Source organism: Micromesistius poutassou (assembly GCF_964030765.1).
Source record: "Micromesistius poutassou genome assembly, chromosome: 9".
NCBI lineage: Eukaryota > Metazoa > Chordata > Actinopteri > Gadiformes > Gadidae > Micromesistius > Micromesistius poutassou.
The window spans coordinates 3,618,657-3,636,290 of NC_140279.1; the positions used below are offsets into that span (position 1 = coordinate 3,618,657).

The 17,634-nt window shown below is 42.9% G+C and overlaps 1 protein-coding gene and 1 pseudogene across 2 annotated transcripts; both read right to left on the reverse strand.

The window, feature by feature from the left end:
- Positions 1 to 1,237: 1,237 nt before the first annotated feature.
- Positions 1,238 to 4,622, reverse strand: LOC311353615 (putative ferric-chelate reductase 1; annotated as a pseudogene). The gene is made up of 5 exons: positions 4,367 to 4,622; positions 4,116 to 4,258; positions 3,880 to 3,974; positions 3,458 to 3,597; positions 1,238 to 1,347 (listed from the first exon to the last, which is right to left on the reverse strand). The product of its transcript is annotated as a putative ferric-chelate reductase 1 (transcript).
- Positions 4,623 to 14,404: 9,782 nt separating this feature from the next.
- Positions 14,405 to 17,235, reverse strand: LOC311353616 (uncharacterized protein; the record flags this gene model as incomplete). Its single annotated transcript, XM_084473525.1, has 5 exons — positions 14,405 to 14,430; positions 15,646 to 16,238; positions 16,538 to 16,632; positions 16,774 to 16,916; positions 17,046 to 17,235. 5 exons carry the CDS (start codon positions 17,233 to 17,235, stop codon positions 14,405 to 14,407), a joined length of 1,047 nt encoding a protein of 348 aa, XP_084329651.1.
- Positions 17,236 to 17,634: the final 399 nt, after the last annotated feature.

Genomic DNA, 17,634 nt, shown 5'->3' on the forward strand with positions numbered 1-17,634 from the left:
CGGACTTCCTGTTGCGACAGAAGCCCCCACCGGGGGAATGGCGGCTTCACCCGGAGGTGTTGGAGGTGATTTGGGGTCTTTTTGGCAGGGCGGAAGTGGACCTCTTCGCCTCGGAGGAATCCGCTCACTGCCCCCTCTGGTTCTCCTGGACGGAGGTGACCAGCCCCCTCGGACAGGACGCCTTGGCTCACGACTGGCCACAGAGTCTTCTGTATGCCTTTCCACCACTGCCCCTGATTCTTCCCACACTTCAGAGGGTGCTTCTGCAGGGTCACAGGCTACTTCTGGTGGCCCCTTTTTGGCCGGGGAGACTCTGGTTTCCACTGCTGCGCAGGCTCTGCTGCAGCTCTCCATGGCGCCTCCCCTACAGGAAGGACCTCCTGTCACAATTGGGGGGTTGAATTTGGCACCAATACCCCAGTCGCCTCCAGCTCTGGGTTTGGCCACTGCAGGGCCCGACCCACTGCTGAGGTCCTGCACGGCGACCGTCAGGAACACTATCCTGAATGCCAGGGCGCCATCTACCAAGGCACAGTACGAGAATAGATGGAAGCTGTTCTCTGACTGGTGTAAGGGGAAGGCAGTGGACCCAGCACGTTGCTCCGTGGCCACCGTTCTGGAGTTCCTGCAGTCCCTCCTCGATAGTGGTCGTGCTCATTCCACCCTGAGGGTCTATGTGGCTGCTATTTCTTCCCAGCATGAAAGGGTTGATGCAGCCACGGTGGGGTGCCACAGGTTGGTGTCCCTCTTTCTTAGAGGGGCTCTGCGGCTGCGTCCCCCTAGGACCCTGAGGGCCCCAGCATGGGATCTGCCCCTGGTGCTGGAGGCCATGTCATTACCCCCGTTTGAGCCCTTGACCCAGGTAGGGTTAAAGTGGCTGTCTATGAAGGTGGCTTTCCTGCTTGCCATTACCTCCGCAAAGCGGGTCGGGGAGTTGCAGGCCCTATCCGTGGCACATGCCTGCGTTGGAACCCCGATGGCTCGGGTGTAGTTCTATGGCCGAATGTGGCGTTCCTGCCCAAGGTGCTTTCACGCACCCATCTCAACCAGCCTATCCAGCTTGCTCGTTTTGACTCCCCGTCTGAGGAGGGTAGATCTGAGCTGCTCTGCCCGGTACGGGCTACATTGCTGCTACTGCTAGCATACGACAGTCAGAGCAATTGTTCGTGTGTCACGATGGTTGTGCTCTCTCCAAACAGCGACTGTCCCACTGGGTTATCGATGCCATTACACACGCCTATGGGGCCAGTGGCCGCCCCCCGCCATCTGGGGTGAGGTGCCACTCCACCAGAAGCGTTGCAACTTCATGGGCTGCACTAAGAGGGGTGCCCCTGGAGGCTATTTGTGCTGCGGCATCATGGACAACGCCTGGCACATTCACAAGGTTTTACCGGGTCAACGTCGCCGCCCCCCATCCAATGGGTGTGGTCCTACATCCAAGCTCTGCTGCCTCCAATGAGTGAGGTGGGTGTTGGATTCTTTGTGGCCTTGTTGGTATGGTCATCCAGTGCTTGAAGCACCACCTCTGGCGGTCAGTAAGGATGAAATAGAACTAAAGTTACAGATGTAACTACGGTTCTATGAATCCTGGATGACTGCCAGAGCTTCTAGTCACTACAGAATCCTTGTGTTTTCGCGAGAAGATTCTAGGAACAGATCCTCTAACGACACCGGAAGTTATAGCCTTCCCGGTGTCACGTGGGGGTCACAGGTGACTATGTTGGTATTAGGTACTTGAAATGCGCATGCGGCAGGTGGATATATCCAGTGCTTGAAGCACCGCCTCTGGCGGTCATCTAGGATTCATAGAACCGTAGTTACATCTGTAACTTTCGTTCTCCTCAAAATCACCATTCCCTTAAGATTATGTTATCATGTCGGCAAAGGGTAAAAATAAAGTCACGTTGTGACTCGACGTCTATTGGACTTGTTGACGCAGTTGGAGGAAATATTTGCTGGAATTAATAAGTACAGTCTAATGGTAAATATGTTTATAACATTGAGAAATATTATCTACACGCAGCACATGTTCGCTTGTTATAGGTTTGGTGGGTGTGTCAATGGTCAACTATGGTGGCAGTGGAAGCTATAGGCTACTGAAAAACCACAAATTAGGGCAAACGACAAGGTAACTGATATGTAGCTTAATTGTATTTGTGTTCATAATTAAGTGGGTATTTAGTGACTTGGCTTAAAAGTAAATTTCATGTAGGTTGAAATAATGTCGTCTATACAACGTCGAAATGACGTGGATTGATAGAAAAACTTTCATATCAGCCCCTCAAATCGACGTTTGAGGGGCTGATATCGTTTCGACCTCCATGACCAACGTTGATTGATTAGACGTCTGATCGACGTCGAAACGTTTGCTGGTAAAGACTCTTTTTCTTCATTCTGTTTTACGCTCCATGTTTGTTTCTGTATTGGGCAGGCACTAGTGAACGTAAAGCAGGGTCAGAATTACCTAAAATATTGGTGTAAAGTAAAATAACGATAGGAACGATAGATAGACATTTTTCTCTCGTCCCCCGATATATATCACCATATCACACAAAGACCTGGTTATGATAGCAAATTATTGCTATTACAAATTCCTTGAGGATACTACAATGCACCGAATATGATTAATCTAATTGCGGATACTCTTTTATGAAATTGTCCAAATTGTTGCTATTGCATCAATTGTCATTTTTCGTTTTGTTGATCCCTACATCTAAAACATGAAAATAAGCTTGAACTTGAATAGACTATCCATTTAAGATGGTTGTGGTACCTGGTGGAGTTGTGGGGACGGTTTCTGGAGAGACTGTAGAGAGAGTTGTATTTGTGCCGTTGTTTGCTAGGAGAGGATGGGAGAGAAGAGTGGATATGGAAACATGAAAAATAAGCTTATAATCCCATTTATATATTCATATTTCCAAGTATTATATATATATATATATAAACATTTATTACACGGCTCTTCTCAACGCTCCGTTCACTTGCATGGGCCTTCCCGACTTCCGGTGGTGAATTATTTAAGCAATAGATCACGACAGGCTGCGTGTCGGGACAGACAACGCCCCTTAACTGTGGTATAATGAGAACATTTCACTGACTGAAGTGATCTATTGCTTTCATAAAACGGTTACGTAAGTATGGCGAAATGAAAGTCATAGACACTCTCAATTTTGAAAAAACGAGAAAGTCGGGAAAAGCATTTTTTTAACGAATACAAAAAAGTAGTCCCTCCTGGCTGCTTGCAAAGTGCACGGCGGTTGCTATGCAACACACTGTAGCGTCCTTCAGAGAGAAGGCTAGAACGGTAGCTCGGTTCGCCGGCAATTTAGCCTACTATCGAGTTCACGAGTAGCACGTGCGGGTATGATTAGTAACGGGCTGTGTGGTTGATGTTGATTGTGTACTAGGCCTACTTGTACTTGTACTACTTGTACTAAGTGAGGTACTTGTCCTGTACTTGGTTGTCCTGTACTTGGTTCTTCTGTACTGGGCTTGGAAGTTATTGTTGTAGTTGATGGCTGTGTTGTTGAAGCTGGTGTCTGTATAGTGACATTCACTGGTCTCCAAAATGTGGTGAAACTTCTAACAAATGTGGCTCTGAAACACACACACACACACACACACACACACGCAGGTAAACCAATAAATACATGCATAGTTAATGTAGGCCTAATAACCATGAATATCACCATTTCACTAATTGGATAATTGTAAGTGAAAATATGGATTGTTTTATGCATGTTCCTCGTGTACTTATTCTACTTTTTTCATATGAGTAGGCCTGAGGGAAAATACTGATTGAATGAAGCTTAAACATTCACATATTATTAGGGTAGGCTAATTAATTAAGGTGTATGAAATAACAGACTGGACCTTTACCGTAAAAAGAATGAAGAGGATCCATTTTCCTGCGCTTGCCATTTAACTTGAACAAAAGTCTTTGGAACGTTTGAGTTTTGAGTAACAGCAGAATCCTAAACAAAGATAAACTAAGTTAAACAAAAGGCTAAACCAGGCCTAAAGTCACTGCAGTAATTATATGACCTATACATGGCATGTACATGACATTATTTTCATTCAGTAAAGAAAATAATAGGTTGGGAGTAGCACCTTACCTCAATGCCATTGCAATCCAAGCCAGTACTACTAGGATCGAACTCAACGAAACGTCCCATGGCAAGTTCACTCACTGATTTCCGGACCTCCACCATAAACCCTGTAAATTGTTGAGCAGCAGCTGACTCGCTTCCTAGTCTCACTAAACAAATACAGATTGAAGAGATCAGAGATCAGATATGTTGAGAAACAATTATATGTAGGCTATACCCCGCTTAAAAGAAAATGACCACTATTCATATAGGCCTACCGGTAATTGACTCCCCCTCACCGGCGATGGCATTGATCTCAAAAGGTTGTTCGGTGTCCTGTGGGGGAAAATTTGTGCCTTGACCGGTTGGATGTTCAGGCAACAGGGAATCGCAAGACTGAAGAAATCCCCCACTACTAAAGGCCATCACGCCATGTGTGGCGATCTGAAGGCCAACCAAAAGGCAGACGAACCCGTGGAGGGTACCCATCTAGAAAGGAAACCCTGAAACAAAAGAAACCTGGACTAGCATCATGATGATTTAATTTTAAACAGTTGTATGTCTCAGGCATCCACAAAAGAAGATAGCAATATAGAGGTTATTCGCACACCCCTTTTTACGTCGCCACGGCCATTTTGTTGACATGACACTGATTGAGAGTGAGTTGTCTGAATTGAGTGAAGTGAGCTGTCGTTCTGACTGAGTTATCAATATTATTGCTTCGTTCGCACGTTATCAAATGGAAACCATCCATCGTAACGTTACAACTTACTCCCTGTGATAAAATAATGTATAGACTATGTGAGCTAGACCGATCAAACAGGGTCATCCCTATGTTCCCCGCTTTGTATGTGACCGGGGAGCGAATGTGTTTTTCGTAGGTGGAATCCGGAAGAATCATGAATATTAGGGTTATGGTTAGGGTTAGGGTTACGATTAGGGTGAGGGTTATGGTTAGGGTTAGGTTTAGGGTTAGGAGTCAGTGTGTGAGTTTGCCTGACAGGCTGTCTGTCCAATCCTAGCGCTTGAGGCGGAACTTTTTCCGGATTCCACCTACGAAAAACACAGTCGCGACCGGGGAACATAGGTACGCTCCCGATCTAACTCTAACTACTACCACAGGTAACTCTCTCGTTACCTATGGTGAAATGTTGGGAACAGACTTTGCTATGAGTAGTCGGCTGAAAGTCTCGCCTATTAATTCTAGCCAGCCATAAATCTCTGCTTCGCTGGCTCAAATCCTCAGTTTGTCGCGTATGTTAGGAATGTCAACTATGCCAACAATATGGCCACCGCGAACGCGGTGACGTTTATAGAATAAGGTCTAATAGCCACGGACGTATGTAGAAGAAGACAAGCAGTAGCAGGCCTATAGCCCTAATAATAGCCTATAACTTTATTTGTAAATCCCCTTTCCAAAGCAGGTTACAAAGTACTTTATACAGCACACAATAAAAAAAATAAAAAAATTCTACCTTACCTCCTGAAGCAGTTAAATGTAAATAAGCTGACTGTTAAAGATAGCCTTTATGACGGCCGCTAGTAATCAACCCAATGACACGATCAACAAGATTTCTCTGACCGGTATTAGATGGCAGTTGTAATGAAATGAAAACCATTTTTTGTTTCAACCTTTGTACACACCCAGGCGTGGCATTGCGTAGGTGTTTCCAAAGATTTTCTGATATGATAGAGAATAAATTGTGACCACTGTCCTCTGTTGGACTTCTGTGGTACTGAAATCCTAATACAGCCCTTGAACAAATGCTTCTATGTACTCAATACATCACTAACTGTAGTATTTGTTTGATATAAGTCTCATATCTTATTTCCATTAAATCCATGTTTGCTTCCCTTATTTCCAACTGCCTAAGTCTCATATCTTATTTCCATTAAATCCATGTTCATGCTTCCCTTATTTTCAACTGCCTAAAATAGCTCACCCCACACTACAAGAGAAATGTCCCGATATCCTGCCCGATTTGCCCCTTACGATAATCGGGGATAATCGAATCTGTACGAAGATCCTGTCTGCCGTAGTGTTCTAAGATAGAATCTCATCAACTCCAAGAGCACCCGATCGCAAAATCTGGGTTATCCAACATGATAGATATTTTCGGAATGTTGAGTGAAGGGCAATTTCCACCAGAACCGTCACGGAAGCGGCACGGCAATAAAAACGTTCGCCGAAGACATTAGAAACCATTATAGTCAATGTAGGCTATTCCACTGGATACGGCAGCGGCACGGCATGGAACCGTCACCAAACCGGCACTACTTTTTTTGAAAGTTGCCGGTTCGCAGCCGTGTCTCAGAACACTTGTACAGCCATTCAGTTAGCATTTGCTCATGAATATTCATGAGCTCACATCGACCCCTATGCAATACACTAACGGTAATATTATACAGTCTATCTATGGTATCAATAGCAAATCAGTGTCACCTTGCTAATGGTTGAATAGCCTACTACAACAATAACGATGTAGGATTTGCTACAGACTCACAGACAGCATTACTTATTTTAATCTAAAAGCCTACCCGTTTTGAAAACAGTCCAACCCAAGGCTGAATTAGGCCTACATGTTTTTCTAAATGTTGGTAATCAACAAGGTTGTAAAGTAGTAACTCCGGGCACATCTGTCAAAATAAATGTTTTTTTCTTCCGACGTCTTTATGATCTTTATCATTAATTGCGCCGCGGCCGAACTGACGCGGATATTCTCTGATATTATGTAAGCATAAGCACCGCGGAAACAACTGCTGTCAAAAGACGCTGATCCATTTTCACTGTTGACGCGAGTTGCTCTAGTTCTACCTCCACGGCCCTGCAGCGTGTCCAGCGTGTCCTATTGTCCTATACGGCATTTCAGAATGTTAGTAAACAATAGCCGTAACGACACTTCCGGGTGGCAGAACGCGAGCAGCTACCACTGACCTGAAGCCATCCAGCCGGCTGTAAACATAGTCACATAGTCAAAAAACATTGTTGTTGATCTGAAGTTGAAACGATGACGAAAACTATATTAATATATAGAGAAAAACAATAATTATCCCATTATTTCCCTCCATGGATATCAGCCTTAATTACACTACAAGGTATGGTAAAGGAGGAAGACATGAATGGCATTATCACATGCTTTATATGTGTGAAGTTACACTGTGGTAGGAGGTAACACACAATAAAGCTATATGTGTGATGTGTGTGGGAGACAGAGAGGGAGAAGACCAGGGGGGAGAGAAAAAGCAGGACAGATAGACAGAGAAGACAGAGAGAGAGAGGGAGACAGCTAGACACAGAAAGAGGGAGGGGGAGAGACAGAAAGGAGAGAGTAGGGGGAGACAGACAAAGTGTGATAGGATAGAGAGAGGGGGAGAGAGAGACCAGTTGATCAGTCTTGTGTTGGTTAGAGTTCCAGTCAACATGTCCACTTACTGTCAATAACTTCAAGGAAGACAAGAAGCCTTCCCTCTCTCTGATGTTCTCAAGGCGTTTGAGTTCATAAGCAGACAGTCCACAACATGAATCCTAGTGAAACACACAGACACACACTGGAGATTCAAGCTGATCAGAATCAAGAATCAACCTGACAAAATCTGAAAGGCCTTTCTTACTAATAACATTTCCAAAACAGGTGTCAATTACATAACTGCTGCTTTATGAGAACTATCAAGTTTCTGTGTCCTCACCTTCTTGTTTGGGGCAGAACTGTCATCACTGGCATATTGGACGCGCTTAGGTGCCAGGACCTGACCCTTATGTGACGGTTCCCTGTATATTGTGTTATAGTACTTTGTCATTCCACTCTTAGGTTCTTTGGTTATTGGTTATGGGTTGTTGTAGTTAGTTTTGTCCCTTATTCATTCTGTTGTCTATTTGTTTCTAGGACTGGGGAGCAGTGACATAATTGATTGGCAATTGGCGTACACCTGGGCCCGGGTGCCAACGCCCTATAAAAGCCTGCTTCCCCAGTCCTTCCTTCCTGGCTGCTCTCTGTTCCTTTCATTTCCTTTTCAGCTCCACAGCTTTGCACACCTTTCAACACTTCTGTTGAAACAACACACACATATAATCCACTCATGCCTACACACTCCACACCACTGATTTACTGACTTCCATATCCCATATTTTGAATTATGATTTGAACACTTAAATTAGTTTATTTAATAAATACTTATTTTGTTTGGAAAACTGTTGTCTCCCATCGTTTTTGTTGTGTAGCTTGGCGCCCCTAGGCCAGGTGCATAACAAAATGGGGGCTCGTCCATTACAAGTAATTGGTTTGTGCAGTGAGTTTGGAGCGTCAATTTAGTCTCCCTCCTGTATTGGTTTGTGCCACACTTTGGTTTTGTGAATGGAGTGACGGTATTTGGGAATCTTTCTGGGGGGTTCCTTCATTCCATTGTTTGGTCAACAGTCCGGTGAGTAGACAAAGCAATGTTGCTTGTTATTCGGATTTTGGGGAGATGCAGTTAATTGCTATGAGTTGACTTAATCTGTGTAGATTTGAGTTAATTTGATTAGGTTTGGTTATTTCAGTTACAGTACAGTAGCTGTTTGGTTCATTTTGTTTGGTTGGGGAGTTGTTTATTCCTGGTAGTTGTACGCTTATGGTTTAATACGAGTGTCCCTGGTAGGTGCGCTTAGCTGCCTGGGTAAAAATAGCTCGCGGGTTTAGGCCGGGGGGTGGCTAGGTGCGTCAGGTGCGGCAGTAGCGAGAGGTTCGTATTGAATATCTCGACTCGGGGGCACGGCTAAGGGGGGCATGCGGGTCGCCAGTTACTGGTTGCCCTTCCTCTCCTTTGGTATGAGCTAGGCCTTTGCGGTGGCCTTCAGTGCGTAGGAATCCTCCGCAACCGGCACACGAAGAGGGTGGAGTTAGCTGGGGTTTATATAGGCTAGAGGGACACTTGTATTGTAGTTTGTTTGTTTGTTTTTTGTTTGGTCTGCCAGCTAGGAGGCTCTTAAAGCGCACAATACCCAGGATGGTGACAGTAGATGAGGTTGTTCAGTATCCCTCTGTGGAGCTCTTAAATCAATGCACCAAAAACCAATTGCTTAGCATTGCAGATCGATTTGGATTTAATATTAAAGCTAGTGATAAGAGGTTAAAGGAGACATTGTTAGAAGTCTTGAAAAGAGAGCTTTTTGGTACAGGGGTTTCAACTAAGGAACGGGATAAGAAAGAGGAGGCGTCTCTTGCTCCCGCAGTAAGTGCCGCAACGGCGGTGCCTTCACCAGCAGCGATGTCAGGGTTGACGTTCAACCAACAAAAAGAATTAATCCTTTTGCAAGCTAAATTGCAAACTGATCAGGAAAAACTTAGGCTAGATAATGAGTATGCTATTGAAAAAATTAAACAGCAGACAGAACAGGCTAAGTTGCAGGTAGAGCAAAATAGATTGGACTTGATAAGGGATGGTAAGATTGCAGCGGCTGCACAAGTGCCTTCAGAACCTGCAGGGGGGTTTGACATTAATGGCGATCTACGTCTGCTGCCCAAGTTTTCCGAACGTGATCCTGAGGCATTCTTTGCCATGTTTGAGAGGGTGGCAGATGTGCGTAAATGGCCTGACTCTGCGCGCACATTGATGCTGCAGTGCGTCTTAACAGGCAGGGCTTAAGAGGTTTTTTCGGCTATGAATGCGGTTGACAGTCAAAAGTATGCCCGTGTTAAGGCGGTGGTGCTGAAGTCATACGAGTTCTTTCCTGAGGCGTATAGGCAGCGGTTTCAATTTTGAAAGAAACATGACAAAGTCATTTGGAATTTGCACATGATTTGACTACAAACTTTAACCGCTGGTGTAGTGCCTCAGAGGTGGAAGATTTGAGGGCTTACATGATTTGATGATTTTGGAGCATGTTTAGTCCAGGAAAGGCCGCCGAGACAGGATCGCTTTTAACTCACTTTATTTGGTTAAGGTTATTGGTCTATTGTCTATGAAACAAAAGGAGAGGGATCGTATATAACACGCGTGGAGTGTCTCTAAGCTAAACTGTGTGTTCACACCGCACTTCGCCCCGCGACACGTTTCAATGTTAAGTGAACGTAGAGACGCGTATCGGGCAAAACTTTTTGTCGCCGGGACCCGCGACAAGATTTGATTGACGGGGCGACAGTTTTCCCCAAGACGGGCGGGCGCGTTCACGTGGATTTTGTCGCGCGAATGAGCGAATGAACAGATTTCGCAGAAGTTGAAATATTTCAACTTTTTCGCGGCATTCGCGTTGAAACAGCCAATCAGCGTTCACTCCCTGTGGGTAACGTGGGTGAAGTAACGTAAAACAGCCAATCAGCGTTCACTCCCTGGGTGACGTCACGTAACAGCCAATCAGTTCACTCCCTGGGTGAAGTAACGTAAAACAGCCAATCACCGTTCAACCGTTCAGTGAACCGCAGCTTGGAGGAGAAAGTGATTGTTGCCGTTTGCGACTCCCGGAGCTCTATATTTATATATAATATATAAATATCTATATCATATAATATATACGATATATATAATATCATGGCACAAAGCGGTGTGCGCCTCCGGATTATATTATTAACCCATAAACGACGGGCATTCCGACGTCTCTCCCTCTTCCACAACAGGTACAGACACACATCTCGGCCATGGTTGATGAGAATGAATTGGCATGAATGACCGTTGGCAGGCAAAACGCTCCGCGACAAAATTCGCCCCGCAAAACGTTAAGTGCACACAAATAAGCACACATTAAGCACAGCGACAGATTTCGCTGAGTCGCGCTACAACATTCGCAGCTTCGCGCGAACAGGCGAAAATTGTGTCTTTTGGTGTGAACGCACAGTTACATCTAATCGATACGCCGCCCAAGAGATTCTGACCTAAAATGGCGGAGTCCGAGTTTTATAAACAGGTGAGAGTAGACTTCTTCTATGGTTTTCTCACTTCCTCTGTGTGTCCGTTGCTGCCCCTAGTGTAAATGTTTGTAACTTTGTTAAAAGTGCTCAGTACTGCCCTCTGAGGTTATGTGAGAGTATTACTGCTTAATTTGTCAAATGTGTTCAGTGCTGCCCTCTGGCGATTGTGAGGGGAAATTACCTCTAAACTATGCTCGGTGCTACTGGATGTGGCTATGTGAGAGTATTACAGTAAAAATGTATCACTAGGGAATATTACAATTAAAATATGTCACACTTTCATTTAGCGTTAGTGGGAGCGGGGCACTGAAATTATATAGGCTATGTTATCGGGGCTATTCGTCATGTTATCAGACTTATCGGAATGATGTAATCATTTCTGTTATCGGCCCGATAATTATCGTTCACCCCTATTATTAATTCATTGGGCTCCTTTTAGGTATAGGCCCATTTGATTGTTGTTTCTGCTGATCAGGTGCACCAACCCATTGCAGCAGTAAATTTGATGATGGAGGTGTGATTGCTGCTCTGCAGGGGGTTCATCACATAGCCCTGGGAAGCACTTGTGCTGAGGGATAGTGGATGTCACATTTCCTACTCTGGCCACCTGTGATCAGTTGGTTGGGAAGCTGGTTATCCAATTGTATAGTGAGGTGTTGATTCCCAGAGCCTTGTTCTTTGTGACTAGAGTGAGGAGCCAACATCATTCATAGCCCTGTTGTTTGAGGTCATTGCATACTGTCCATAGAGAAAATAATGGGAAAATTTGGATAAACATAGAAACAGAGAAATAAAGCTGACCAAATGGGGCACAGAAACTGAAGGTTCTTTACCACATTAAGTCAGCTTTACAAATGTTCTCATTATTTTTCCCATGGACAGCACCAGATAAACTTGAACAACGGGGATATGGATCAGTATACACCGGAATGGTCCTTTGACAACAAAGCTAAAATGACAGACAACTTCATATCGGACATGACAATAGAGGGGATGCCTGGCTCCCTACAAGACATGTAGTGTGTGAGGTGAGTTTGAATTGAAAATCATATTTCTTTATGTCCTCAAACAGGAAACTGATCCAGATGACGTGGCTGCCAAGAGAGTCACTGTGGGAATTCTGTATGTCCTTGAGGACTGTGTCCTCCCCCAAGATCCAAAACATCGGACTCATCTTAGAGGAAACCATAGTAGTAAAGGACCTTCCGGATACTCCCACTGCCTTGGCCTACCTTCTCGGCCTCCTTTATGCACTCAATATTTCCTATCCGGAGGACCTATAAACACCTTTGAAACACTTCAAAAGGTGTTCCTGGAGAATGGCCCAAAATGCTCTAACCGTGTGCAATCTCTAAAGAAAAAGCTTTGTCTTGTCTAAACGTTGAAAAAAGAAAAGTGAAATGGAGAAACTGGTTTTTCCTCTTGGAGTCAGCTCTCAGCTGTGAAATTTGACAATTTCACATAATTGTTTTGTGTTGTGTTCTCAGACTAATTGCTGGTTAATAACTCAAACGACAACGGCAACATGTGAAATTTGACATTGATTTATATTTTTCTACATAATTGTTACATTGCTACATTGATTGTTCTAGCAAAATGTTAATGCAGAATGTATTTTCAAGTTAGACCTGTGAAGAACGTGTCAAGACAGCTGTGAATGTCATGTGAATTTTAATAAAACTTTTTCATGTTAATTCTCTTGATGCCCATAGTCATCTCTGACATTTTATTGTATTAAATTGTATTTTACATGCATCTATTTTTTTTTTTCAACCAAGCAGGGCTGATTGTTCTAGCGTAAATGTGTAACTGCAGAATGTTTTTTCAAGTTATACCTGAAAACTTGCCCATATTGTTGAATTTGAAATTCACACTTTGATCACTGACTAGCAGCTGTGAATGACATGTCATGTGAAATTTAACACTGAACTGTTTCATGTTAATTATTTTGATGCCCATAGTCATCTCTGACCAGCAGCTGGCAAACTAATGTTTTAAGTGTTTATCAAGTGAAGAAAGGGGAGATCGTACACAAGGGCTGAGAAGTTCCAAAAGTGTATTTTAAAAGCCGAAACAACAATTACAGGCCACATAAACAAGGGGTAAATGTTTCAGGTCTAGCCCTTCATCAGTGTTCCTTGTACGTGATGCGTCACAGGGCGCAGCTGCCTTTTATAGGCTCGCCTGTCAATCACCCCAAGACACATGAGTGCATTTGGGGTCACAGTGTATCCAAATCACCAAAGTTAGACCACAGATACTATAATATCACAATTATATACAAACATGTACAGGAGATATAATAGCATTTGTATACAGAAACATAGTCACACAACATTTTAATAGTGATACCATATTTAAATATTTGAAAAATATATAAAACATGAATATTTAGAAAAAGGTACACATCACCCTCATCAAAATCAATATCATCATACCACATTTGGTTATCTTTCATCCATGTAGGCCTTTTTTTTATATATATATTTTTTTTAATATATGTAATTTTTTAGGTGCGTATGCACCTAGATGTACGATGGATAGATGAGCAACGTTCGTCATATTCCAATCCAGATGTGGGCGTGGTTGGACGTCCAACTCCGCCTTCCCACAGGCTGCAGCTGTTAGTGCTTAGAAAATAAGGATGTCATTTCCTGTTTCCCAATTTCACTTCCCCTAAATTGTATGTAAACCAATCACATACATTTTAAATAAGATAATCTTGTTTGTTTCACAGCTTTGATTATTTAAACCATGTTAACATGTATTAAGTAATTACATTTAATACATTTTAGAAATGACAGAATTATACAAATTATAATTGATTTAAATACATACATTTAAAAAATATTTAAATAAAATCAAATAGATTTATATGCTTAAAGATAAACTTTACCATGATTCATTTCTGTGAGTGTAGTACTGTACTATTGTGAATTGGGTCACGATGGTTTGTAATAAAAAAAAAAAAAATGGGTCCCCAGAAAAAAAGTTTGGGAAACTTAACACCGCCACTGAGATGTACATGGTGATCGGTTAGGTTGAGTGTGTGTGTGTGTGTGTGTGTGTGTGTGTGTGTGTGTGTGTGTGTGTGTGTGTGTGTGTGTGTGTGTGTGTGTGTGTGTGTGTGTGTGTGTGTGTGTGTGTGTGTGTGTGTGTGTGTGTGTGTGTGTGTGTGTTAAAGGTCACATGACATGCCACGCTACCAGGTGTGAGTGTGATTAGCTGTTACAAGCCGTTTTGAAAATCTGGCTCTTATGACATCAAAAGTGGGCGTGTCCACCTAGATGTGTCACGGATAGATGAGCAACGTTTGCTACAGTTCACTGGGTAGGCTGGTAGACTGATCTATCCAGCACACATCTATGTGGACACGCCCACTTGTGATGTCATAAGAGCCCGATTTTCAAAACGGCTTGTAACGGCTAATCACACTCACGCCTGGTGGCATGTCTGGGAACCTTTAAACAAAGGCAATTGTCAAGCGGAGTACGGGGCGCGAGACTTGTATCCTGTTGGGCTCCCTTCTCGTCCCTCACGTGTGCTCGCTGCAATATGTTTAAACATCCCATGCAGTCTATAAAGAAAATGAAAGTCAGCACTATATAGCGCTTTTCTAAATACTCAAAGGCATTTAACAGAGTGAACACAGAATAAAATCATTTAATAATAACGTACATAAGTGAAAAGATAAAATAGGATAAAATAAATAGGTAGCTAAAGAAACTGAAAATAATTCTGCTTACAATATACCCAATACATATTTATACATATGATGTGAAATATGATGTATACATGATACATATTTGTGAAAAAGAGTGTGCCTTGTTACATGAGTGACACTGCTGTTGTTGCCCTGCAACAACCTTTGATGCATCCATGTCAATAACCATCACACATAGCCCCTATATCCATTGTCCCTCCTGCATTCTAAGTGGATGCTAAAATGCAATCAGTGATGTGAAATTAATGAATTTATTCACTTTAAATAGTTCTTTATAGATTGTGTAGATTTAAGAGCTAGGCCTATATTTTGAGTGTCATTTTTAGAAATGCATCATCCATCCATCAGCTATTAGTGAGTATAATGCTCTGTGAGAATATGAGTTCTGGTTGACTGTGTCTGTGTCTGGGACACACTTGATGTTGACCTCTCCCTGCTTATTTCTGACCTTGTGTGCGTAATCATAGCTCCTTCACAGGTGCGTATACGCAACACTTTTCAATGGCGGATAAATGAGCAGGGAGGGAGCACTAGTTACAAGGCAACCCATATGGAATGTACCGGCGTGAATAGAGAACAATGAGAGCTTTAAAGTTTGTATCAAAAAGCCTTCAATAGTACTTCTGAATCAACATTATGAGTTGATTATGCCCAAAGTACACGGTTGAAAAAACAATACACATTTCACAATGGTTTTACTAAAAGCAAAAATGCTAAAACCTTATGAAATAAAAACATGTCCCATGTGACATGCGCTATTTGATGACAAAAAAGCCATTAAGTATACTCCATGAACAAATAATCAAGCTCATATAATAGATAGGCATCTGTTGTATAGTACTTGGTTGAGTAGCATGTCCAGTAATGGGCTGTGTGATTGATGTTGATTGTGTACCAAGTGTAGTACTTGTTTGTGCTGTACTTGTTTGTGCTGTACTTGGTTGTGCTGTACTTGGTTGTGCTGTACTTGGTTCTGCTGTACTTGGTTGTGCTGTACTTGGTTGTGCTGTACTTGGTTGTGCTGTACTTGGTTCTGCTGTACTTGGTTGTGCTGTACTTGGTTCTGCTGTACTTGGTTGTGCTGTACTTGGTTCTGCTGTACTTGGTTCTGCTGTACTTGGTTGTTCTGTACTTGGTTGTGCTGTACTTGGTTGTGTTGTACTTGGTTCTGCTGTACTTGGTTGTGCTGTACTTGGTTGTGCTGTACTTGGTTGTTCTGTACTTGTTTGTTCTGTACTTGGTTCTGCTGTACTTGTTTGTGCAGTACTTGGTTGTTCTGTACTTGGTTGTGCTGTACTTGTTTGTGCTGTACTTGGTTGGTCTGTACTTGTTTGTGCTGTACTTGGTTGTGCTGTACTTGTTTGTGCTGTACTTGGTTGGTCTGTACTTGTTTGTGCTGTACTTGGTTGGTCTGTACTTGGTTGGTCTGTACTTGGTTGGTCTGTACTTGTTTGTGCTGTACTTGGTTGGTCTGTACTTGATGGTGTCTGTATAATGACATTCACTGGTCTCCAAAATGTGGTGAAATTTCTAACAAATGTGGCTCTGAAACACACACACACACACACACACACACACACACACACACACACACACACACACACACACACACACACACAGTTAATGTAGGCCTAATAATAACCATGAATATCACCATTTCACTAATTGGATAATTGTAAGTGAAAATATGGATTGTTTTATGCATGTTCCTCTTGTACTTATTCTACTTTTTTCATATGAGTAGGCCTGAGGTAAAATACTGATTGAATGAAGCTTAAACATTCACACATTATTAGGGTAGGCTAATTAATTAAGGTGTATGAAATAACAGACTGGACCTTTACCGTAAAAAGAATGAAGAGGATCCATTTTCCTGCGCTTGCCATTTAACTTGAACAAAAGTCTTTGGAACGTTTGAGTTTTGAGTAACAGCAGAATCCTAAACAAAGATAAACTAAGTTAAACAAAAGGCTAAACCAGGCCTAAAGTCACTGCAGTAATTATATGACCTATACATGGCATGTACATGACATTATTTTCATTCAGTAAAGAAAATAATAGGTTGGGAGTAGCACCTTACCACAATGCCATTGCAAGCCAAGCCAGTACTTCTAGGATCGAACTCAACGAAACGTCCCATGGCAAGTTCACCCACTAATTTCTGGACCTCCACCATAAACCCTGTAAATTGTTGAGCAGAAGCTGACTCGCTTCCTAGTCTCACTAAACAAATACAGATTGAAGAGATCAGAGATCAGATATGTTGAGAAACAATTATATGTAGGCTATACCCCGCTTAAAAGAAAATGACCACTATTCATATAGGCCTACCGGTAATTGACTCCCCCTCACCGGCGATGGCATTGATCTCAAAAGGTTGTTCGGTGTCCTGTGGGGGAAAATTTGTGCCTTGACCGGTTGGATGTTCAGGCAACAGGGAATCGCAAGACTGAAGAAATCCCCCACTACTAAAGGCCATCACGCCATGTGTGGCGATCTGAAGGCCAACCAAAAGGCAGACGAACCCGTGGAGGGTACCCATCTAGAAAGGAAACCCTGAAACAAAAGAAACCTGGACTAGCATCATGATGATTTAATTTTAAACAGTTGTATGTCTCAGGCATCCACAAAAGAAGATAGCAATATAGAGGTTATTCGCACGCCCCTTTTTACGTCGCCATAGCCATTTTGTTGACATGACACTGATTGAGAGTGAGTTGTCTGAATTGAGTGAAGTGAGCTGTCGTTCTGACTGAGTTATCAATATTATGGCTTTGTTCGCACGTTATCAAATGGAAACCATCCATCGTAACACTTACTCCCTGTGATAAAATAATGTATAGACTATGTGAGCTAGACCGATCAAACGGGGTCATCCCTATGTTCCCCGCTTTGTATGTGACCGGGGAGCGAATGTGTTTTTCGTAGGTGGAATCCGGAA